Source organism: Chrysemys picta, chromosome 24, assembly GCF_011386835.1.
Source record: "Chrysemys picta bellii isolate R12L10 chromosome 24, ASM1138683v2, whole genome shotgun sequence".
Classification (NCBI taxonomy): Eukaryota; Metazoa; Chordata; order Testudines; family Emydidae; genus Chrysemys; species Chrysemys picta.
The window spans coordinates 17555768-17581672 of NC_088814.1; the positions used below are offsets into that span (position 1 = coordinate 17555768).

The 25905-nt window shown below is 51.5% G+C and overlaps 1 protein-coding gene across 3 annotated transcripts in view; it reads right to left on the reverse strand.

Annotated features, from left to right (window-relative positions):
* The window catches only part of SCN4A (sodium voltage-gated channel alpha subunit 4), a 186093-nt gene that overhangs the window by 51181 nt on the left and 109007 nt on the right, over positions 1-25905 (reverse strand). For all 3 annotated transcript variants that reach the window (XR_010594824.1, XM_065577964.1, XM_005283115.4), the window contains 6 exons: positions 25543-25755; positions 20727-20891; positions 20067-20190; positions 17750-17988; positions 11548-11721; positions 10539-10895 (listed from right to left, as the gene is read on the reverse strand). Coding sequence is in view for 2 of the 3 variants with exons in the window: in XM_065577964.1 (XP_065434036.1) it covers positions 10539-10895; positions 11548-11721; positions 17750-17988; positions 20067-20190; positions 20727-20891; positions 25543-25755 (1272 nt within the window). In the remaining variant the exon portion in view is untranslated. The remainder of the gene's footprint in view (positions 1-10538; positions 10896-11547; positions 11722-17749; positions 17989-20066; positions 20191-20726; positions 20892-25542; positions 25756-25905) is intronic.

Genomic DNA, 25905 nt, shown 5'->3' on the forward strand with positions numbered 1-25905 from the left:
CCACCCTCCCGTTTGTGACTGTGTGGACCTGACCCTCCCATCCACAATTGCATGTGGCCCTGACTTGCTACCCTCTGGAGGAGTCACAGTAGGAAACTGCAGATCCATTTGTAAGGGAAGGTCTTTGCAGCTTGGTTGACCCAGGTGATCAGCACCCAGGTCTGAGCATCCGGTGAGCCTAGCCCAAGAGTGAGCATCCCGGCTGCAAAGTGACGTGCCCTTCCTTGGCTGAGGCGCCCTGGAGTCTTTCCCATGCAGGTATCCATTGTGGGAGAACTCGTCTGTCCTGAGGAGGTGGGGGATTGTGAGAAGATAGCGCACTATTTTCCTGTGTCCTCAGCGCAAAGCGGGTGGGTTCCAGCTCGAGTTAAAGCAGAGCCCAGGTTAACTGCACTGTGCAGATATAGCTTCAGTATCTGTAATGCAACACAGTGTGGTGTTGCTTCTGTAAAAAGGTCTGTCACCCCATCGCCTCCTGCTGTTCTGTGCTGCTATTTCGTCTCCATCCCCAATCTCCCCTGCCTGGTCTGTTCCCAGAACTGGTGCCTTTCTTCCCATGTTCCCTTGGACATGCTGCCCAGCTGCCTCATTCCTTCCTCCCTAGTTGGGAATTGGTCCTGCTTTGAGCAGGGGGTTGGACTAGATGACCTCTTGAGGTCCCTTCCAACCCTGAGATTCTATGATTCTATGATTCTCCCCTGCTGGTGGCCCCCATTTCTCCTTCTTGGTTCCATCTGCCTTTCCAGCCCCACAGGCTCTCCTCTGCAGTGAAGAGCCTGAGAGCTGTAGAAGCAACTGGAGATGAAGGGAGAAAAACCAGCACCATGTGACCAGACAGCTCTCCACAGACCACTGGCTCCATGTGTAACACCAACAGATCCCGGTCGTCATCGGGCGGGATTGATCTGGGACCTCTGGAGCTTAGTGCATGAGCCTCTACAGCATGAGCTAAAAGGCAACTGCCTCTTCGCTAAGGCTGCAGAGCAAACTCATTAATCTCTCTAAGTGAGCTTGGTGCCACCGGATGGGATAGAACACCACACCCAGGAGGTGTGTGGGTTACACTGGCACCACACTTTGGCTCCCTCCTGAGCCAGCAGAAGTAACATAGGCCCTGAGTCAAGCATGTGTCTGACACTCAGTATGTGAGTGGTTCACTACTCTACTAGAACTATTCACAGAGTTGTAGCAGGGTCACCAACTCTCACGATTTTATCGTGATTCTCACGATATTTGGTGGTTTTTTGTAAATCCCCAGCTCCTGGATCATGTGATTACATGGGAATCTTGGCTTTTATTTCAATGAAAGTGAGCTTCTAGCCCTCCTAGCTACAGAGAAAAGCTTCAAAATGTGGCCCGGGTGCCTCCACTGAGCATTTTTCAGCCCATCAATGAGGACTAACAACTTACTTTTCATTTTTTGTTTGCAATGTTGTTGTAGCTGTGTTGGCCCCAGGATATGAGAGAGACAAGTTGGGCGAGGCAATACCTTTTATTGGACCAGCTTCTGTTGGTGAGAGAGACAAGCTTTTGAGCTGCACAGAGCTCTTCTTTGCTGTCTCTTTCACCAACAGAAGTTGATCCAATTAAAGATATTACAGCACTCACCTTGTATCTCTTTTAAATTTTTGTAATACAAGCTGAGATTCATGTGGACTCACGTGACTCCAGAAGCTGGAGCTTACAAAACCAAAACCAATAGCGTGAGACTCATGATAACTCAACTTGGGAGAGTTGGTAATGCTGCAGTGCTCAAGGACCGCCCTGGGTCATCCATGGGAGACTGAAAGTGTGAGAGTTTTCAAAACAGGTGAATGTTGCATGAACCTTTTGGTACAAAGAGGCTTTTCCTTGCACTGGGCACAGAACCATCCAATTCATGCATTCATCTGTTTCTTTATGGATCTGCACTACTGGCAACCCCTAGCATTCAAAAATCCTGAATTAACCTAATGGGAGCAAGCTCCATGACTTCTCACCATCCTTGTCTTGACTCATCACCTTGGGTGGAGCTTTGGGGGCTGAGGAGCTGTGCCCCAGGCCCTAATCTACTGGTGATTGCTCCCCTCCACACTGCGCAGTAGTGAAGACCATGGGGCCCTGCGCACGGACCCTCTGATGGGATGCCCTGCCTCAGTCCCATATTGCACTGGCTGCATTCCCACCATTGTCTTCGCTCCAGAGGACGCCCCATTGCACAAAGAGCTAATTGGTCCAACCACAGCTTTTGCACCAGTATCGTGCATGGGGCCGAATCCAGTGACTCTGACCCTCCCCAGAGAAAGGCTAGCCTCGCTGCGCAATGGGAGCGGCTGGTGCTTTACAGGGTACAGCATCCGAAGAAGTGGGCAGTAGCCCACGAAAGCTTATGCTCTAATAAATTTGTTAGTCTCTAAGGTGCCACAAGTCCTCCTGTTCTTTTTGAGGGTACAGCAGCATCTCCCAGAACGTGAAATGCATTTGCTGTGAAAAACTGACCCCTCCAGTCCAGCCCCCACAGCTGTTGATGTTTGTGCCTCCCGGTGCCAGGAGCACATTTGAGAAGGGAATTAGCTGCTATTCAAGGTCACTGCTGTTTTCGCATGGCTCATGCCATATGACTTAAACAGAGTCTTTAAATAAATCCCGGGGACCACACCAGTTTAATACTCACGTTAAGTACCAATTACAGCTAATCGTTTCTGTTGCCGTTGTCTCCGGAGTGTTTCGGCAGGAGTTGATTACCTTGTCACCTGAGTGACTTCCTCCCTTCCCCCTTTAATAATGCCAAAGGAAATGCCCAAAGTGTCATTACTAGTAAAGGGCAATGGCATTATCTGGGGGGAGGGCTCCATAAATATACATCACTGTAGCCAGAATGCTTAGGCCATCACCTGGTTTATGCTCCAGGACCTGAAACACAGTACTGGGCTGGTTTCCTTACGCACAGCCCAGGCTGCGCCCCTTTCCCTGGGACTCTGTAGAAGTGTCTGCTCGAGTTCGGTGGGCTGTTGTGGGTCGTAAGCGCGGAGCAGCCACCCTCTGAGGCTTGGTCTCCCACGGGAAATCAGGTTGATTGCTAGTGGGGCTTAGGGTGACCAGATGTCCCGATTTTATAGGGACAGTCCCGATTTGGGGGGCTTTTTCTTATATAGCCACCTATTACCCCCTCATCCTCGTCCCGATTTTTTACACTTGCTATCTGGTCACCTTATGGGGCTTCAGTGTGAGCACTCTGCAACCTGGGGAAGGGGCATCCTGCCCCCTCTCCATGCAGTAATAAGGCACAAACCAGTGAATCGAAATTCAGGATTCAGGAAAAGCCATGACATTGCAGCCCCTCCCCTGCCTCCAGCACTGCCCTCTGCAGTGTCAGCACCCAGGCCTGATGGCGCTCGTTATGCATCTCACACCCTGTCTCGCACTGATCCACCGGCCAGCTCTGGGGCTGTGCCTGGCATGGAACCTGAGCTGTGACTTTCCATCCTGGAGGTGAGCTCAGCCACACTGACAGATCCCAGAGCTGCCCAACCCCACTGGCCTCCAGGGCCTTCTGCCCTCTTATACCAGGGTTGAATTTGGCCCCCGGGGAGCTGTGGGGGCCCCAGGATGGCAGGAACATCTTTAGTGATGCCCACAAAGTGCCGTGACGCAGAAGGAGATGCAGTCAGCTCTCTCCTAGATAGTTTTCAAAGTGAATTCCAACAGGCTTACACAATTCTGAGAAGTAATAGAAGCAATTAGACAAGCCACCAGGATGCCTGCTGCCGCCTTGCTCCTTTGGAGGAGAGAACAGGACCCATGCAGCCAGTAAAATAACTTTCAAAGCCAGCGGGTAGAAGGGGACCAAGGTTAGAAAGGATTTCACACTTCCCTGGAACTTAGGGGTTACGTGTGCAATTCAGGAATGGTATCAGGGAAGTGAGCAGCTCGGTCATCGAGGGAGGTAAACAGGGGGGCGGAGGAGATGCAGCCTCTGGCTGCATGGCTCCCGTGTGGAAATCCAACAGAAGGGGGCGCTGTGGAGAGGAGGAAAATGAGGGGAAATACAGGGTGTATTGGGGAGGTGTCAGGATTTGTCATGTGGATGAGGGTGGGAAGGAGAGCAGGTGACATTTCTGTGCTAATCGTTTTTTTACCAAAAAATGCAATTTTAGGTTGAATTCAGTGACTAGTTTCTGCTGAAACAAAATGGAAAAACCTGTAAATGTCCAAACGAAACATTTCAACATGTCACTTCGGAAAGCCGTTTCGTTTCAGTGTTGACCTACATTTTGTTTAAAAAATATCGCAAACATTTCAAACCCTTTGAAAATTAAATGAAATGGTTCATTTGACCCCAGAGTAAATCATTTGGAGTTTTGTTTCAGCCCAAAAAAACAAAAATGTATCATTTTGGTTTCATCCAGAATGCCTTTTAAAAAAAACCATTTCAGTTCGCCCAGTAAGTGAGAAAAGCTGGAACTCGCCCAGCTTAAGAGCGGAGGGAAGGGAAGGCAGGGAAGGACCTGCCCATTGCAAAGGTATCTAGTACCTCAGGGGGGATGGTGATGCTGTATGGAATATGGGCGACCATTTATAATATTATCAATACCAAATTGCAATGACTCTTATACCAGATATGCCACGTAAGGTAACCGTGGAAAAGGTATGATTTCCTAAACATGATAAGCTTGTTTATATGTAAGAGAGAAGTATGATTGCTCAGAGCTCCAGTATGAAACTGGAGAAAAGCCTGTTGAGAGTCTTTGGGTTAAGTTTAGAGGTGAGAGCAACAAGGGTGATGTCGTGGTGGGCGTCTGCTATAGACCATCAGACCAGGAGGATGAGATAGACGAGGCTTTCTTCAAACAACAGACGTTTCCAGATCACAGGCCCTGGTTCTCATGGGGGACTTCAATCACCCTGACATCTGCTGGGAGAGCAATACAGCAGTGCACAGACAAGCTTTTGGAGAGTGTTGGGGACAACTTCCTGGTGCAAGTGCTGGAGGAACCAACTAGGGGCCGTGCTCCTCTTGACCTGCTGCTCACAAACAGGGAAGAATTGGTAGGGGACGTAGAAGTGGGTGGCAACCTGGGCAGCAGTGACCATGAGATGGTTGTGTTCAGGATCCTGACAAAAGGAAGAAAAGAGAGCAGCAGAATACGGACTCTGGACTTCAGAAAAGCAGACTTTGGCTCCCTCAGGGAACAGATGGGCAGGAACCCATGAGAGGCTAATATGAGGGGGAAAGGAACCCAGAGAGCTGGCTGTATTTTAAAGAAGCCTTATTGAGGGCACAGGAACAAAGCATCCCAATGTGCAGAAAGAATAGCAAATATGGCAGGCGACCAGCTTGGCTTAACAGTGAAATCTTCAGTGAGCTTAAACACAAAAAGGAAGCTTACAAGAAGTGGAAACGTGGACAGATGACTAGGGAGGAGTATAAAAATATTGCTCAAGCATGCAGGGGTGTAATCAGGAAGGCCAAAGCACAACTGGAGTTACAGCTAGCAAGGACTGTGAAGGGTAACAAGAAGGGTTTCTACAGGTATGTTAGCAACAAGAAGACGGTCAAGGAAAGTGTGGGCCCCTTACTGAATGGGGGAGGCAACCTAGTGACAGGTGATGTGGAAAAGCTGAAGTACTCAATGCTTTTTTTTGCCTCGGTCTTCACAGACAAGATCAGCTCCCAGACTGTTGCACTGGGCAGCACAGTATGGGGAGGAGATGAGCAGCCCTCAGTGGTGAAGGAACAGGTTAAGGACTATTTAGAAAAGCTGGCCATGCACAAGTCCATGGGTCCGGATCTAATGCATCCAAGGGTGCTGAGGGAGTTGGCTGATGTGATTGCAGAGCCATTGGCCATTATCTTTGAAAACTAATGGCGATCAGAAGAGGTCCCAGATGATTGAAAAAAGCAAATACAGTGCCCATCTTTAAAAAGGGAAGAAGGAGAATCTGGGGAAATACAGCATCACCTCAGTCCCTGGAAACATCATGGAGCAGGTCCTCAAGGAATCCATTTTGAAGCACTTGGAGGACAGGAAGGTGATCAGGAACAGTCACCAAGGGCAAGTCATGCCTGACCAACCTGATTGCCTTCTATGATGAGATAACTGGCTCTGTGGATATGGAGAAAGTGGTGGACATGATATATCTTGACTATAGCAAAGCTTTTGATACAATCTCCCATAGTATTCTTGCCAGCAAGTTAAAAAAGAATAGATTGGCTGAATGGACTATAAGATGGATAGAAAGCTGGTTGGATCATCAGGCTCAATGGGTAGTGATCAACGACTCGATGTCTAGTTAGCAGCCGGTATCAAGTGGAGTTCCCCAGGCGTCGGTTCTGGGGACGGTTTTGTTCAACGTCTTCATTAATGATTAGGATGATGGGATGGATTGCACCCTCAGCAAGTTCCCGGATGACACTAAGCTGCGGGGAGAAGTAGATTTTCTGGAGGTTAGGGATAGGATCTAGAGTGACCTAGACAAATTGGAGGATTGGGCCAAAAGAAATCTGATCAGGTTCAACAAGGACAAGTGCAGAGTCCTGCACTTAGGACGGAAGAATCCCAGGCACTGCTACAGACTAGGGACCGAATGGCTAGGAAGCAGTTCTGCAGAAAAGGACCTGGGGATTACAGTGGACAAGAAGCTGGATATGAGTCAGCAGTGTGCCCTTGTTGCCAAAAAGGCTAATGGCATATTGGGCTGCATTACTAGGAGCATTGCCAGCAAATCGAGGGAAGTGATTATTCCCCTCTATTTGGTACTGGTGAGGCCACATTTGGAGTATTGAGTCCAGTTTTGGACTCCCCGCTACAGAAAAGATGTGGACGAATTGGAGAGAGTCCAGCGGAGGGCAACGAAAATGATTAGGGAGCTGGGGCACATGACTTACGATGTGAGGCTAAGGGAACTGGGCTTATTTAGTCTGCAGAAGAGAAGAGTGAGGGGGGATTTGATAGCAGCCTTCAACTACCTGAAGGGGAGTTCCAAAGAGGATGGAGTTTGGCTATTCTCAGTGGTGGCAGATGACAGAACAAGAAGCAATGGTCTCAAGTTGCAGTGGGGGAGGTCTAGGTTGGATATTAGGAAAAACTATTTCACTAGGAGGGTGGTGAAGCACTGGAATGGGTTCCCTAGGGAGGTGGTGGACTCTCCATCTTTAGAGGTTTTTAAGGCCCGGCTTGACAGAGCCCTGGCTGGGATGATTTAGTTGGGGTTGGTCCTGCTTTGAGCAGGGGGTTGGACTAGATGACCTTCTGAGGTCTCTTCCAACCCTGATATTCTATGATTCTATACGCTTATATGAATGTATCATCTTTGTATCATGAGTTATAAATATGTGTGGTATATTGATATCTCAAACTTGTGCTGTGCAGCTGGGTGACACCCACAGACAGATTGGCATCAGCACTGTCCAGCCTGTTCGATAGCCCATCATGGGAAATCATCTATACAATGAACCCATTGAGAGAAGCCAGGGGCTATGCCTATGAGTCAGCAGGACATGGCCGTGGACATGGGACTCCATGTGCTCTTCCATGCCATGTGCTGTGAGCTTGTGTTTGGGACAAAGGATGCACAAGCCACATGACAACTGGCAAAGATATAAAAAGGCAGCTGCATCACCTCCTTTTCATCTTCAATCCTGCTTCTCAGCTCTCGAGTAACTTCTCTACAAACTGAAGCTTTGAACGAAGGACTGACAGACCTATCCAAGCTGTGGATGTGTTCCAGAGGGACTTTACAAGCCAGCAAACTCACCAATGCTGCTAAGAACCTGATATGTGGACTCTGAAGTCATATATATGTATCTGATTGCTTGACTATTTAACAACTCTTTTCTCGTTCTTTTCTTTTATAATAAAACCAGGGCCAGCTCTAGGTTTTCTGCCGCCCCAAGCGGCGGGAAAAAAAAAAAAGCAGATCAGCGGCAGCACCATTCTTCGGCGGCAGTTCGGCGGTGGGTCCTTCGCTCCCTCTCTTCCTCTTCGGCGGCACTTTGGCGGCAGCTCAAAGAGAAGTGAGGGACTGAGGGACCCGCCGCCGAATTCCCGCCGAAGACCCAGATGGGCTGCCCCAATGGCGGACAGAGTGCCGCCCCTTTGTATTGGCCGCCCCAAGCACCTGCTTCCTTCGTTGGTGCCTGGAGCCGGCCCTGAATAAAACTGTTAGTTTTAGATACTAAAGGATTGGCTGGCAGCGTGGCAGTTTGGGTAAGATCCAAACCAATTTGCTGATTGTGAGCTGGCGACTGGAATGTAATAAAGGGGGCTGTGTGATTTCTTGATAACCAGTGTGGGGGATCAGGGGCACAGTCTGCGACTGGTTGGTGAATTTAACTACAGTGTTAACCACCAGTTTTGGGGGAATCAGCTCTCCTTTTTGAAGCCTGCCTTGGCCTTGGCATTTCCAGTGTGGGCTACTCTAAGCACCTCAGGTCACAGGGATATCACAGAGTTTAAGGCCACAAGGGACCACCAAATTATCCAGTCTGACCTCCTATACATCGCAGGTCACTGACACCACCCAGCACCCGCATGCTGAACCCAGTAACCAAAATTAAACCAAAATATCACAGCCCACTGGAGACTAAGCTATTGTGTGCCCCAGGCAGAAAATAGAAGGGACTGAGATGCGCCAGTGTTGAAGGCCCCTGCAGTGGCAGGGAACTGATGAAGTGAGCTACACCCAGAGGATACAATCCAGGCCTAGCTTTAAACCACAGCACCCGCCTGCCACGTCATGTGCCCAGCAGCTTGAGAGAACGTTTAGAGCAGATGGAGCCTCCGTTGCTTTTGCTAGAGGAGAGGCTGGGGAATGGCACAAACGAAACACCCAGGCTGGATGAAACCAGGAACCTCGGTGCCCTACCAGAAGAGGGATGGTCCGGGAAGACCCAGCTTGGTGAAGATGAGCACAAAGAGACCACCCAGACAAAGGGGCTTGGTGGAAATAGACATGGGGACGCACTCATCTGCCTCACCACAAGGGGTCACAAAAAGGGGCAGGTAGGCTTTAAAATTCACCCAGGGGGCGGAGAGGGGAGGGAACAACTGCTCATGGGATGTTCTTTGCTGCCCCAGAGTCCACTTCTAGCCACCCTTGCCCCAAAGTCCACCATCCCCCCCTGCAAAACAGACTAGACCCCTCCCCAGCCCTAGCCATCGTGCACACACCCAGCTGTTGGATGGGGGCTGCCCAAAAGCTGCCAGGCCCCTTACAGCACTTTTGTCTACCCATACGTGGACTGAAGCCAGGCACTCTGAGACACAGCCTCTCCCTGTGTGCCACCCCCAAAGCTCTGTTCAACAGGGACATGGAGATCAACAGAGCCCAGGGGCAAACCTGAGGAGGCGGGAGGCAGGGCATTCCCTGGGCTGTGGAATCCGCTGCTGGTCCTGAGCAGCTGAGCCAGAGTCCTGCCCCCAAGGGGTAATGCCCCAAACTCCTGCCATTAGATTCCAAGACCAGAAGGGACTGTTGTGATCACCTGTATAGCCCAGGCCAGGGGACTGACCCAGAATACATTCCTAGAGCAGATCTTCTAGAAAAGCATCCAGTCTTGAGATTGCCACGCCCTTTCGCCCACAAGCCAATGCTGCAACATGGCCCCAGTCAAGCTAGAAATAAACAGCCTGGAGCACAGGGCAGGAGTTAGGTGGTGTGGTCATGGGATGGAGCCCTAAGTTCTAGTCTTGGTTCTACCAGGAGAGAGATATCTCAGTGGTTTGAGCATTGGCCTGCTAAACCCAGGGTTGTAAGCTCAATCCTTGAGGGGGCCCACTTAGGGATCTGGGGCAAAATCAGTACTTGGTCCTGCTAGTGAAGGCAGGGGCCTAGACTCAATGACCTTTCAGCTCTATGAGATAGGTATATCATGGGGATGGAAGGGACCTCAGGAGGTCATCTAGTCCAACCCCCTACTTAAAGCAGGACTAATCCCCAGACAGATTTTTGCCCCAGAGCCCTAAATGGCCCCCTCAAGGATTGAACTCACAACCCTGGGTTTAGCAGGCCAATGCTCAAACCACTGAGCTATCCCTCCCCACCACTATATGGTATCTCCATATATACCACCCTAGTCCTGGTTCTTTCTCTAGGACATTGGCAAGTCCTGTCTCCCTGTGCCTTAGCTTTCCCTCTCTTTGTTTGAATTGTAAGCTCTTCAAAGCAGGGACTGTCTTTTGCTCTGTGTTTGTACAGCAGCTAGCGCAATGGGCCTAAACCTCAGCTGGTGCCTGTATGGGCTACTGTAAGATAAGTAATGCAGGACTGTTGTACTTCTGTACATTTGTAATGGGGCACAGATCCTGTAGGGATGGCGCCTTGGATATGTTTATCCTAATAACAATACTAACTGGTGGCTGGGCAGCTAGAGAGTGAGGAGCCGAGAGCGAGTATTTGATGGCTTGGGCGTCTTCCTTACATGGATTTCAGATAAGAACATAGGAACATAAGAATGGCCATACTGGGTCAGACCAAAGATCCATCTAACCCAGTATCCATTGCTCTCCCTTTGGTCCCATTTTATCAACGGACGCTACCATGAGCCAGCAACTCACCACGAGGTTCCCGATGACCATGACCATCAAGAAGACAATGAGGCACATGGGCTGGCCAGCCACCTGCATGCAGTCCCACATGGTCTCGATCCACTCCCCGCACAGGATGCGGAAGATGATGAGGAAGGCATGGAAGAAGTCGTGCATGTGCCAGCGGGGCAGCGTGCAGTCCAGAGAGATCTTGCACACGCACTCCTTATAGCTCTTCCCAAACAGCTGCATGCCCACCACGGCAAAGATGAAGACGATGATGGCCAGTACCAGGGTGAGGTTTCCTAGAGCCCCCACGGAGTTGCCGATGATCTTTATGAGCATGCTGAGGGTCGGCCAGGACTTGGCAAGCTTGAAAACTCGCAACTGCAAGGAGGTGGAAACAGAAACCTTGATTGGCCTGTGGAACTCATTGCCACAAGATATCACTGACATCAAGAGGATGCAGGATTCTGAGTGACAGCATTCAAATAGTATCCAGAGTGATAGTGGTAAATACTAAAAACACAAGTGTTTTGGAAGGGGTACAAAGCTTCCACACCTAACCCAACCTCTAACCACTGTGGGTTAGGAGGAAACTGTCATGGGGCAGATAGCTACCTACCTCCTGCATGGCTTCCTGCATCTTTCGCTGTAGCATCTGGTGCTGGCCTCTGACAGAGACAGGACACTGGTCTGGACGGACCTCGGGTCTGATCCAGCCAGCCTGGCTGTTCCTATATTAGCTCAGAGGGAATGCAGATGTCCCTGTGAGTTTAGCTACTGCCCCAATAAGGCTAGGGGAGCTGCTGTTGCCATTTCATCTAAAATGGACAGTACAGACATGCCTTCCTCGCACCCGCCATGCTAACAGCTCCGCCAGGGCACGCGGAACGTTCAACCTGGGCTGCATCAACCTGCTCTTTGAACCCAATGTGATTCAGTGAGCGTCACCGCCCGGGAGTTAGAAATGACCCTTCTCTGGATATGGCACTTGCCATGAAGCCCCTCAGCACAGCAGAGCCACTGGGCAACCTACCAGGCGGAAGGATCGGAGCACAGAGAGCCCCTGCACATTGGCCAGGCCCAGCTCCACCAAGCTCAGGGTGACAATGATGCTGTCAAATATGTTCCACCCCTGCTGGAAGTAGTCGTAGGGATCCAGGGCTATGAGCTTTAGCACCATCTCCGCGGTGAAGATCCCAGTGAAGACCTTTGAAAACAGACCCCGTTAGTGCTCATCACACAATCTGCACATCACAGTGCCCCGAGGGAGGGGGATGGGCCCAAGGGGGATCTAGCACCAGAGCCCACCCCGGCATAGAAAGCAGCAGTGGGCAGCTGACTGAGATCATGCCACGGCACAAGAGGGCCTGATCCAAAGCCTACAGAGTCTGCGCTGCTGCCAATGGACCCTGGCTTGGGGCCTTAATGCAGTGCACTCTGGCCCCCGGTGCTGACCACCCATCACATGAACATTCAGTGCCTTTCCTTTCAGGGCATATGATCAAAGCTACAGGTGCTGCCGCAGCTCCCCCTGACTTTGTTGTGTAAAAGTATGGGCTGCATCGCCTCCAGGCTGGTTTCGGGGTGTGCTGAACAAGGCAGGACTGGGCCAGCCCTCGCCCACCCCGTCCCCAGTTATGATAGGGATCACAGGGCTCGCCATAGGGCTCGGCCTCACACATGGATGGGAAAGCAGGTTTACGTTTTAGCACGTCTGAGGGCATAGAAACAGCACAGATCCAGAAGAGGGAGGCTCCATCCTGCGACAGCCCCTTGGCCCTTACCCAACCTGGGAACAATTCCCCCCATGCGGTCCCTGGCAATGGGGGCAGGCCAATGGCAGGGCCAGAGCACACAGCGCTGTGGGGATTCTGAGCAATGGCAGAACTCCGAGGCAGCCCAGGCAGGGCGGAGGTAACTTACAGCAGACCTCCAGGGGCTAGTTACATTGGGGGCCGGTCACTCCCAGAGCAGCCCAGGGTTAAAGAGCTGCAAGTTTGGTGCTGTGCCTCTGAGAGTCTGTCTGCACTGCTGTTGGGCGGTGCGACGGCAACATGCATCAACATATCCGAGTCAGCTTCGCTCTAGCTTTGCCAGGGGCTGTTGTGAAGGACCAAAGTGTAACTGAGTTAAAAAAAGAATTAGGTAAGTTGATGGAGGATAGGCCCAACAATGGCTATTAGCCAGGATGGGCAGGGATGCAAACCCATGCTCTGGGGTCCCTAACCTCTGACTGCCAGACCCTGGGAGTGCATGACAGCAGATGGATCACTTATAACTGCCCTGTTCTGTTCACTCCCACTGAAGCAACTGCCTCTGCCTACTGTCGGCAGACAGGATACTGGGCTAGATGGACCATTGGTCTGAGCCAGTGTGGCCATTTGTATCTTCTCTAGCTAGATGAAAGCTACCTCAGGTAATAATAGCAGTGAAGCTGTGGCAGCATGGAGGCTGGCGTGGGCTACCCCTGCTCACCCAGGCCCCTGGGGACAGAGTGGAGCAGCCACTGCCCATGCTACTGCAGCTGCACTGCTAGTGTCACTCAGACAAAGCTAGCTCGGCTATGTCTCCACACTGTGCATCACACCCCGAGTGCAGTGTAGACAGGCCCTAACGGCAGAGCATGAAATGGCACGCACCAGGCATGACAGCACAGGAAAAGTAAAACTAAAGCAGATAGTCCAAGAGCCTCAGGAGACGCAGAGCCCTGGAATTCTCTTCCTGGGAGCCCAGAGAGGCCGAGTGCACTGGAGTTCTTTCGCTGGAAGCCGTGTGGGAGTGCAACGGGCTCCAGGAGACCCCGAACGAAGGTAGTGTCGCTGCTATGCGGCAGCTCTGGGCTGACTGGGAACGGGAGAAAGAGCACTATTGTGTGTGAGCCCTGGGTGAACGCTTTCGCCACCAATTGCCTTCAGAAATACTTGGGATGCGGGGATGTTGTCACAACAAAATAAAATCCAGTTGACCAAGTAGCACCCTCAAGTTACTTTCAACTCACGAGGAAACCCAGGGGTCCTGTCCAGCGCTCTGCCTCTGTCATTCTTCCTGAGGTCGGCTGCTGGGTAAAGTGATCTGGCTTTTACACATTACTGTCTTATTGGGACTATAACGATGCTCTGCATTATCGCATTACCTCAGTACAGTAGCAATTATGTGACAATTAGCCACCTACTACAAGTGTTTGCATTTCATGGCCCCGAGTTCTGGGTGTGCAGAGCTGGGCTGATGGTAGGTTGCATACACGACATGTGTTCAGCTCAGCAATGCTCATTTTGCTGACTTTAGTTTCCATTTGTATTTGACTCCTGCTGGGCTTCATCTCCTCACCGGCCAGACTGATTATAATCATATTGTCTCGTCGAGCCACAGGGTGCTGGGCCAGATGCAGGAATTCCTGGGTGAAATCCGCTGGTCTGTGCTAGGCAGGAGGTCAGACAAGATGATCATGCGAGCCCAACGAGAAGGTCTCTTCATTCTAACTCCCTTACCTCTCTCTCCCACAAGGTTTTCTTCAGAGATTCTGCCTGGGCTCAGTCCAAAAGGGAGTTTGCTGGGAAGGGGAGGGAGCGTGGGTCTTGTGGAATCCATTCGGCTGCTTTCTGAGCTGGAGACAAACACTTTCCCTTACAGTTCTGACTGAGTTTGGCACTCAAATGGCAGCAAGCGTTACCGTCACCATGGGCCAGATTTTCAAAAGAGTTCTGTGCCCCAGTGTGCTGAGCTCTGGCAAATCTGGCCACTGATTTTGGTGCCCAAACTGTAACTGAGCTCTGAGAATCCGGCTGCATGAGGCTGGGAGAAGCTATCTCTGATACGTTTAAATCGGCGAATCCGTCTCTGAAGGGCTAGTGGGCTAGCTGACCTTTCCGCTCATGCTCAATACCCGGTTTCCCCCTCATCCCAAGTGTCTACAGCAGGAAGAGGTTTTATTCCAACTCTCCAACTTTCGGTCATGACCCACAAAGTCACGTCTGTGCCCTGAGTCTAGGCACACGGTGTATGTAACTCCCGTGGGCAATCCACCAGCGGGCGGAAGCGCTGGCTTCATGCCATGCTCCCCCACCTCGGAATTCATGGACCATCCTTTACTGGAGTTCCATAAGGTTGGGGGGAAGCAGCTGGGATCCCTGGCAGGCCTTGGTCTGGAGCAGGATCACATCCTGCTCTGCTGCTGCAGGCAAGCGGTTTGCAAATGTGCTGAGGTCTGATCCTTGAGAGAATGGTTTGAATCCCTGGGCTCCCACGGCACGAATGACACGCACGAGGTGGCAAGCAGGGGGCAAGGCCGAGTGGGTGCTTGGCAGCAGCAATGTGGATGCTTAGGCCATTGGGAGCATGCTCACTCTCTCTGCATGCACAGCCCTGCCTGGGGAAGGCACTGGCAGGGCTCTCTGCCTCCCCCACCCCCCGCTGTCCTCCTGGACTTAACCTCTGCAGGAGGATTGTAAATAGACTAAAGGAAAAGCCAGAGCTGGTTTTGTGGATAGACTGTGCTAAACCCAATAGTCTATTAATCCCCTTGTATTTCCTGAATGAAATCAGATACAAAGCCGGTATGTGACTAGCGTCATTCTGCCTAGGGCTGCTGGCCCCCACTCCGTGTCCGTTCAGCAGCTATGCACAGAGGCTCTGGGAGTGAGACTAGCCTAGCCATGTGAGGGAAGGCGGAGAAGGTTGGGGCCTGCTTTATGTTCCAATGCAAAGGGAAATGGAGTGAAGTCATAACATACTGGGTCCCCTGCATGGAGGGAGAGCCAGGGACAGAGAGTGCCTGGACATGCACAGTCTACTCTGGGGGGTGAGATGGCAAGGGTTGTGCACACAAAGGGAAACAGGTAGATATTGACCCCAGTTCCCTTCGGCTCCCCTGGGTCTTACGGCAAGGTGACAACAAGAATTGCTGGGTGCTTGCCTCTCTGCCATGTAGCACCTAATGCAGGCCTGCTCTGCTCACGCTGAAAGCCACGGGGCAGGGAGGGGGAGCTAATGCAGGCTTTGCAGTGACACACGTACAGGATATGGCTACCTTGCAATGGGGGGGTGACTGGGCATGCATCGCCCAATAGCAGTGAAGCCGCGGCAGCACAGGCCTTAGTGCGGGCAAGCTGCCCAGGGTCTGGGCTGGGCTCGTATCAGATCTAGCTCAGGCCTGTCTGCCTGTCCTGCCCTCCCGCCCCAAATGCCGTGTAGCCAGACCCAGCGTCGCACTCACACAGCGCTGGCTTCTCATCTCTTTGCCGTTTTGGGATGGTATCGTCCTCACTCTCGACGCCCAGATGACATGTCCTTCGGCCCAGGGATCAGAGCCCCCTGGCTGTACCACTCAGTTGTGCCCCATTCTCTCAGGCACCTGGCCGTCTCTCACCTTCGGCATCAAGCTCACAACCTTCTTGGCCAGCATAGCGCGGTTTTCTTCCATCTCTGCTACACCTGCTCCTGCTCCCCTTTATCCAACGCCAGCCTCCTGTCTCACCGCTCCTTCTTCCTCCTCCTGCCTGGTGCTCCCTTCCCCTCCTGTTGCCTGGACCTGGCAGTTCCCAAGGAGTCTGCCCTTACAGTCACACTTGGACGCTGTTCTCGCCGCCCTGCCCCTCAGTTCTGAATCGATTTCCGGGGCTGCTGTCTTGAGCCCTGCATGAGCTGGGAGTTGCGCTGTGCTGCGCCCTGCCCAGAGAGCCAGGGGTCCAGCTTCCAGGCTGTTTGTTGAGGCTGCAGCATTTCCAAAAGTGGCCTCCAATCTGTCTGCCTAGAACCTGATTCTCCAAAGAACGGCACACACAGACCCCAGGGCATTTGTGGGGCTGCGGGCACTCAGCGCCTCCGAGCATCACACCAATTGGTCTCAAGGCAGGCTCCCAGAAATAGTGGTATGTGTGCCTGACAGCTCCCTCTCTGTGCCTGATCCACAGAGGAAATGAGCCTGTTACAGCCCAGCTCTTTAGCACCAGCTGGGACAGCTCTTGAGGTCCCCAGTTTGTCTGGGTTTGCTACGACAAACAATGGGCTGTAACAGACTGACCTGCTCTGCAAATCGGGCGCAGAGGGCCACCGGTACCACACCCTCACGAGTGGGCTGCAGGGCCACCAGGATCAGTAGCCCCCTTTAAAATGATGGGCCTTCACTGGCCTCTTGAGGAGTTTGTGAGAACATGGGTGGGTGAAACATGCATCCTCCGCTGTATGGCAACATTTTAACCTGGGGTTCAGGGGAGCCAAGGGGAGTTAGCAATTTGATGGGGGCTGGGGCCATGCCCCAGTGAAATTCCCAGGCAGGATGGCAATTGTGTGGCACGTTCCAGTGGTCTGTGAAGAGCTACAGGAATGTTAACATTTGCCCCTCAGCAGGGCCCCCCCATACCCAGCAAAGTGCCTTGGAGTCTCCTGCTTCTGCTGACAGCTAAGAGGATCCCGTGTCCAGATGCAAGCGTTCAAATGGCCCTGTGCAGCCCAGCGAGGAGAAAATACCCGATTCAGAAGACACAAGGGAATGAAATCATCATTTTGCCCCCCGGGGCCATGGGGACACCTCGCAACATGTAAACAGAAGCGGCTTGGGCTCAGACTCCAGCTTTGCTGGGGAGGAGATCACAGCTAGGTGACAAATACGGGGTCTTCTCAGGCTTGGGATTACCAGGGAGCCAACAGGAGTTAGGTGCTTACTTCACAGATTCCAGTGGGATTTGGGTGCCTATCTCCTTTTGACTCCTTGGGAAATCCCACCTGCACAGCCACGTGAACACCCAGACGGGTAACAAGCAAGGCCGGTGTCTGACATCCAGGATTTGCCAGGGCAGAGAACAGGCTGGCAGGACCAGTCTTCAGGGCTGTGCCTTGATGGACAGCCTGGCTGTCTGGGGTCTCATCTTCACTTGGAATTGCCCATGCTGGCAGTGGTCTTTTTGACCAGGCTCCCTACAGTGGGCTGGGACTCGCCCACAGGGCTGTGATGCACAGTTGCATCAAGGCTGACAAGGAGGTGTCAGGCCACATGAGCTTCTCCAGGGAAGCTCCAGCAGGAGAAATGGGCGGCCCCTGGTCCCCTTATGCCTCTCGTGGTAGCTTTCCTTGAGTTGGTGCAGTCACGCTGCAATCCAACCCTGCTCAGCACCGTCCCTGCAGTACGGCAGGGGGCTGTCCACACGCCCACAGTCACTGCTCATAGGTCCCTCGCCGAGCTCTGGAGCAGAGCTGTAAAGGGTGATCAATGGAAAAATCAAAGCCAGGCAATTTCCTACCAGGTTCCCCACAGTTAGCACGTTCTCAAACTCTTCGGTCATCGGGTAGTGCTCCATGGCCATGAACAGCGTGTTGAGAACAATGCAGATTGTGATCCCCAGGTCAACAAACGGGTCCATCACGATCAGCCGTACAAACGCCTTCAGCTTCAGCCAGAGAGGGCAGCAGTCCCAGACCAGGAATGTATGGGCGAATTTATACCACCAGGGCGGACATTTCTGGTGAGCTTCCTCTAGCTCTGAAAACAAGAGACAAAGACCCCGTGTCATTGCCCAGGTGCCTCCAGAGAAGAGTCACATGCTAAGTCAACAGATGGGAGCTTGGCTGAGGATTCTTGATCCAGGCTAGTGGTGGCAACAAGACTAGTGCATTGGGACACTGGGCATAGAGTGGGTGCAAAAGGGTGCCAAACTCTTTGTTATGGTTGTGCAAAGGACTATTTGGGGCACACAGATGTGGTAGGTGTCATGAAGGTGTAACAGAAACACAGGCGTCTGTGGGACACAGGCATTATCTTCGTCCTCGAGAATGTGTTCATTAGGCTGTATGCAAACCCACTGGCAGACACCTGTCTGCTCCTGTCCAGGATGTGACGTTTCCCACCGCAGCACAGGAAAACAACTTGGTGGAGAAAAGTGTCTGAACCCAGCTTGGCTGGGCTGACATTCAAAAATGCAGCTGATCTAAGCTGGGGCTTTCAAATGAGCCGAGAGTTCAGTACCCGAATCCCACTGAACTGGTTATTTATATATTTATTTGTATTACCGTAGCAACCAGGAGCTCCACTCCTGGCCCTGAACCCTATTGTGCTATGTGCTGAACAAACAGATGATCCCTGCCCTAAGAGGCTTACAATCTGAGACAGCCACTGCAACTGAGTGCCTAACTCCCTTGGGCCTCTGAATAGCCTAGCCCCAATGATTGTTGAACAGCTGCATCTCTGATGGAACAGATCCAGGGGAAATGCAGCTGATCCACTAAACCAAAGAGGACTGGAAAGGGCCAGGAGTCAATGAATAAACTATTCCTGGTCTATCAGACCTTTCCTGCGCTTTGGATCTTGGCTATCTTCATGGGGGCCTGTCCCCCAGGGCACGTGGGGTCAGCTGGAATGCCCGAACTGACAGTGCCTTTGCTGGACCAGCTTGCAGCTTTCCTATTGATGTTCCCAGATGGGATTGGCTAAGGGCTGGCGTCGAAGAGACATGCTATAGCCAGGAGGGTAAATCAGTGAATGAATAGAGTGCGCTTTTATTTAGGAAGTCACCGAATCACTCCTGGCTGCACTTGCTATAAAGACTGAATAGCAGCTCTGGCTGGATCCATAATGCAAACCGTTGCCGAGGAGTCTATGGGACATCTTACTCGAGTCAAGAAAAACGTCCCATGTGGGCCTGGCCGTGGAACCAGGCGGCCAGGAGCTAAGAGATGAATCTGGGGTTTGAAGTGATATGATGACTGTTTGCAATCTCGCTGTGCTCATTTTCTCATCTCTTTGGAATCCTGGCCACAGCCACCAAAATACACAGCCTCTGCCTCAAAGGCCTTGGGCAACAAGCACTGTTCACAGGTTATCAGCAGGGACTGACAGCACGCTTTTCTGTGGAGAGCATGCACTACTGTCACCTAAACTAAAGGAGCAACTTCTTGAGCAGCTACTTTGGGGGACCAGGCACTAGAGGAGATTGGACCTACATGGACCTACACTAAACAGTCTTACAATCTAAGACAAGCAGCAGACAAAGGATGGGGAAGAGGGGAACAGCATAGCATAGCTAGATTGGAGCTGGGATAGCACTGAATTGTGTTGATAGCAAACCTTGGGGGGGGGAACCCCAGGGAGGGAGAATGTTGGCACAAGAACTAAAGGGGAGAAAACTGTCTGGGAATAAATTTAGCCTAGAAATTAGAAGAAGGTTTATAACCATCCGAGGTGGGAGGGTCTGGCACAGCCCCCCACCCCAACCCCAGTGGGCGCAGTGGGGGAAGCCAACCTCACTAATTTTAAGATGGAGCTTGCTAAGTTTATGCACAGAATAATATGTCGGGTTGCGGGCGATATAGCGAGGGCCGCACTCACTGACCCGACAGGTCCCTTCCAATCCTATGTTCCTATTCTCTGGTTTATATTAAGCAACATTTGTCCTGAAAATCCTTTTTGCTTCTCAGAGTCTTTATGGATTTGACATTGATTGTCAGCGTTACAGTCAATCCATACTGAGCTCTCTGTGGCACATGGGAGCATGTCCTCAGCTTGGCATTTTCCAGCTGAACAATACCCAGCACAGCCCCTGCTTTATCAGGGCGGGAATCTACCTTCCATGGTGTTAGAGATCATGCTGACTGCGCTCTCTGCTCTCTGCTGGAGACCAGGCCCGTCTTGGCTGCCTGCTAGCACGTGATCAGGATCGGACTTGCCTTGCTCATCCACAGGACTTGGCTACAAAAAGGAGAGCAGGTCATAGTATGAGAACATGGGTCACAGCAGTCCGTTAAATGCACTTAGAGGGAGGGCAGCATAACAAATAACATGGGTCCTCGTGGCACAGCCTGGGCTGTACTAAAAGGAAGAACTAGGCAGGTAATAACCAGATGGGTCTGGGGCTACTGTGGGAAGCTCCTTAAACCATCAGATGACTCTATGGCTGCAGTAAAGGCAGGTCATTAGTCTCCTGAGGGATGTCCTAGGCTGAAAGCTGTATAAAAGGGAAGTGATTGGAGCTGGGGACAGGACAGGGTCTTGGCTGGAGTGTTAGCCCCAGATGTTCTGCTGGGCTGTAACAGTCCATCACAGCCATTGCAGCAAGCAGAATAAGTTGGAGCAGCCCTCGGACAGTGGCTCCCTTCAGCCCCAGGACAGACAAGTCCAACCTCTCCCCACTTGGTCCCTCTGCTGGGCTCTGCAGCAGTGCAGAGACGAATCCAGCCCGCCATGCACAGACAGCACCAGAGAGAGGAAACATAACCAGTATATACTTCCTCAACCGTCGCCGAGCGCTCCAGCATGACCCTGGGTATGACTCGCCCGTTGCAGTCTTTGGATTTGCCTTGGTTGTTAGCTGCAGCTGGGGCAGAGTCCCCTGTCTTCTTCTCCACTGCGCTGCTGCTCTGGGAGCTGCCGCTTGATTTACGGTCTCGTAACTGCAAAGAAACCAGAGACTTTTGTGGTGGGAGCTTCCTCAGTGGGATGCAGTGTGTGTGTGTTGGGGGGAGGGGAGGGAATCTTTCAGCGGAGACTGAGGCAATGGTTTGATAACACATTTCTCTTTGCTTAATGCTTAGTCTTTCCTCATGAAAACAGGTCAGGATGCACCTTGGAAATGACGCAGCCCGTGCTGCCTCCCTGTCAGTTCCACACAGGAAGGGACATGGGTAACAGCTGCCAGAGTTATCTCCTTGGGGAATGGAAATGGTGCAGCCTCTCCCACTGCTGACGTGCCTTTTCTCCTCGGGCCCCAGAGCTACCGCTGTGGGCAAACAGTTCTCCCCTCTCAGCTGAGGTGACCAGAGAGCAAGTGTGAAAAATCAGGACGGGGTGGAGGGTAATAGGCACCCATAAAAGGCAAAGCCCCGAATATCGGGACTGTCCCTATAAAATCGGGACATCTGGTCACCTGACTCTCAGCACATTCTCAGATCAAAGCAAACCAAACTCAAAGCAGAGTGACTTAGACAAATTAGAGGATTGGGCCAAAAGAAACCTGATGAGGTTCAACAAGGACAAGTGCAGAGTCCTGCACTTAGGACGGAAGAATCCCATGCACTGCTACAGGCTGGGAACCGACTGGCTAAGCAGCAGTTCTGCAGAAAAGGATCTGGGGATTACAGTGGATGAGAAGCTGGATACGAGTCAGCAGTGTGCCCTTGTTGCCAAGAAGTCTAACGGCATATTGGGCTGTATTAGTAGGAGCATTGCCAGCAGATCGAGGGAAGTGATTCTTCCCCTCTATTCGGCAATGATGAGGCCACATCTGGAGTATTGCGTCCAGGTTTGGGCCCCACACTACAGAAAGGATGTGGACAAATTGTAGAGAGTCCAGCAGAGGGAAACGAAAATGATCAGGGGGCTGGGGCATATGACTTATGAGGAGAGGCTGAGGGAACTGGGATTGTTTAGTCTGCAGAAGAGAAGAGTGAGGGGGGATTTGATAGCTGCTTTCAACAACCTGAAGGGGGGTTCCAAAGAGGATGGAGCTCGGCTGTTCTCAGTGGTGGCAGATGACAGAGCAAGGAGCAATGGTCTCAAGTTGCAGTGGGGGAGGTCTAGGTTGGATATTAGGAAACACTGTTTCACTAGGAGAGTGGTGAAGCACATCTCCTCTGGTAGGAAGAGAAGCTGGATATGACCTTTTGGTAGGGCATGGATTAGCCACTTCCTTATCTGAATGAATGTGGGGGGAAAGCAAGTTGGGGGTGTATTTAATGACAGCACACTTGGCTTGTATGAAGTTCTCTTTCCAAAGGTGGGTGAGCATTAGCATTGGACACCATTTTTTCATCAAAGTGTTTTTTTGATGAAAAATGCCATTTTTGTTCAAATGGACTGTGACAAAATTCCTCCTCTATCTTGGGGGGTCCTGCGCTTATTGGTGTATTTTCTTGCCTCAGAGATTCACCATGTGGGTTGGGGAACAGCCCAGAGACCTTCCCCTCTGGAAGAACCCACAGTCCAGGTCAATTGGGAGGTTTGGGGGGAACCCGGGCCCGCCCTCTACTCCGGGTTCCAGCCCAGGGCCCTGTGGACTGCAGCTGTCTATAGTGCCTCCTGTAACAGCTGCATGACAGCTACAACTCCCTGGGCTACTTCCCCATGGCCTCCTCCAAACACCTTCCTTATTCTCACCACAGGACCTTCCTCCTGGTGTCTGATAACGCTTGTGCTCCTCAGTCCTCCAGCAGCACACGCACACCCTCTCAGCTCCTTGCACCTCTTGCTCCTTGCACCTCACACTCCCACCACAAACTGAAGTGAGCTCCTTTTAAAACCCAGGTGCCCTGATTAGCCTGCCTTAATTGATTCTAGCAGCTTCTTCTTAATTGGCTCCAGGTGTCCTAATTAACCTGCCTGCCTTAACTGGTTCTAGCAGGTTCCTGATTACTCTAGTGTAGCCCCTGCTCTGGTCACTCAGGGAACAGAAAACTACTCATCCAGTGACCAGTATATTTGCCCTCTACCAGACTCCTGTACCCCACTGGTCTGGGTCTGTCACAGGACACATTTAGAGAAACTTATTGATTCTGATTAAATTTTGTTTAATCCCCCCTGCCCCACCACCACCATGACACAAAGCACTTTGATCACGTTGAAATGGCCCATTTTGACATTTTTTTGGAGCAGCATGTTTCCATTTTTAATTTCAAAATAACTCTTTGGCAGAAAATTAATGGTGTTTAAATGATTTTTTTTAAAAAGTTTTAAAATCCTAACAAAACGTTTTTATTTTATCAAAACAAAATGTTTCAATCAACCCCAAACCATTTTTTCTGAATTTAGTTCACAGGAAATTTCAATATTTTGGTGTCAAGTATCAGAGGGGTAGCCGTGTTAGTCTGAATCTGTAAAAAGCAGCAGAGGGTCCTGTGGCACCTTTAAGACTAACAGAAGTATTGGGAGCATAAGCTCCCACAGGAGCTTAGAGGTGCCACAGGACCCTCTGTTGCTTTTTACAATATTTTGGTGTTCATTCCATTTCGGAATGGAACAAAATCATGGCATTTCTGGTTCACACCCAGCGGCACTGAGCATCATTCTCCCAGTTTTATAGTTTCCCTCCATCTCCAGGCTGGAGTAATAATAAATAAAACTGCATTGAGGTGTTTGGAGGGTTCATTAATTAATGTGGTGACAGGGCTTTGAAAATGAAAAGCATGAAATGGGATTAATATTATTATTGCAAAGATCTAGACATGGCCTCATCCTAACCCTGCACACTCCCTGCACCCTTGACCCTTTGGCAGGACATGGTTTAGCCACTTCCTTATCTGAATGAATGTGGGGGGAAAGCAAGTTGGGGGTGTATTTAATGATAGCACACTTGGCCCTTATGAAGGTCTCTTGCCAAAGGTGGGTGAGCATTAGAGTTCAGCTATGAACTTTGCACCTTAGGCCCTCCTTGCAGAGAACAATGAGGGGCAGACACCAAGGTCTTCAAGGGAAAGTGAACCATCTCCACGTAGGACACAGTAGCTAAACATGGGCTGGAAACAGACATCCTGGTTCAAATGCTGGGGGATCAGAGGCAGATGACTGAGACAGCAAAACACAATTTTGCATTTTTCTTGATCAGTGAGGAAGTTGGTCATTTGCCCAACCAAAAATTAGATTTTCAGGGATGGGTCATGGAGAAAAATCGGAAAGAAGCCAGCAAGGGCCAAAATGGTGATTAGAGGATATTAAAAATGACAAGTACCTGGAGCAGACACAGGCAAGGCAGCTGTGTCAGGTGCTGGAGAAGCTTTTGCCCATGTTTTACAGGCTTGCTATGTTTAGGGAGTGGATGAAGGGATGGGCTCGCCGAGGGGAAGGGAAGATGAGGAAGAGCAGAGGGAGAGAGGCTCACTGGGCAGAAGAGTGAACTGAGCCAGTGGCAGTGGTAGGGGGAGGTGGGAACTAACAGCCAACAGCAACACAGCAAATGAGACAAGAGATCCTAGGCTGCAGCTAAGGAGACCTTGTCACAACAGAGGACGGGGGTTCAAACGTGACCTTAAGCCACCTCCCCGCCCCCAGGTCCTGGGCCATTCCTTCAGAGTAAGATAGACCTGTCTGAGGGTCACTCTAACGTGCACCTGCTGCAATGCCTGACAGCACCAGGGTGCAGGGATGCCTAGGCCACACCCCTATTGCTCTGACCACACCCCCTATTGCTCTGACCACACCCCCTAGGCGAGCTGCAGGAAGTGGGGGCTTAGAAGCCGCTCAGGGCAGAGCAGCCACAGTGCAACCAGTAAGGTTGCCAACCCTCCGGGATTGTCCTGGAGTCTCCAGGAATTAAAGATGAATCTTTAATGAAAGATTATGTCATGTGATGAAACCTCCAGGAACACTTCCAACCAAAACTGGCAACCCTACAGCCCAGGATTGGAGCCCCAGAGGCTGCATTACAGAGCGGAGTGAAGGATGGTGCCAGAAGGCCGTGAAGGCCCTTCCCATCTGCTGCTTACAATGTGGGCAGGACCCCTGAGGCTGCTGGGCCTGGTGGCTAGGGGTGGGTCCAACGGGGAGGTGGGAGGAGGTAGGACTGGACATCCCTAATTTTACTTCCTTCAGGTCTGCCTGGCACTGGCTGCTTTGAGAAAGGAGCCATGAGGATTTGGGGACTTCAACCCAGCCCTGCAAGCTCCTCCCAGCTCCGGCAGGGAATGGCCATACAGAACTGCCAGGCTTCTTCTGAGCCACGTTTGCACCCTGTCCTCTGTCGTGCCGGGGGCTCCTTAGCTTCAGTGGAGGACCCCATAGCCTGGATCTCTCGTCTCATTTTTTGGGATGACGTTGGCTGTTAGTTATCTGTAATCCCACCCCTCCCTACCACTACCACTGGCTGAGCTTGCTCTTCTGCCCAGTGCCTCTCCTCTTCCTCATCTTCCCTTCCCCTCGGTGCCCCCTTCCTTTGATCCTTTCCACCCAACCCCCTACACTTGGTAGCCTGAGCTGCAGAGTCCACTAGTTACAGCCCTGCCCTGTCGACCTGGTCCGGGTGGCTTGCTCCCAGCTTCAGTACAGACCTAGACTCCGGCCCCACATTCTTAGTGCGCCCAATCCCCATGGCAGCCAGGCCCCCGTAGCACTGACCAGTTTCTCTTGTTCCTCCTGATGTTTCTTCAGCTGCTCCAGGAGCTGCTGAAACTCCTCCTCTCTCTGCTGCTCCTCCAGCATGGTAGCATCGTTTTGCTCGGCGTAGGCCATCGCTACAACAGCCAGGATCAGGTTGATGAGGTAGAAGGAACCAAGGAATATGACCACCACAAAGAAGATCATGTACGTTTTCCCAGCGGCGCGGAGGGTCTGTGGAAAGAAGAGGCATGTTCCATCACAGAAGGTCAGACCACTAGCCTATTTACTCTCTAATTGCTAGGCTACCTGCCTAGCACGCGTCTGACAAAGTGAGTATTCACCCACGAAAGCTTATGCTCCAATACTTCTGTTAGTCTTAAA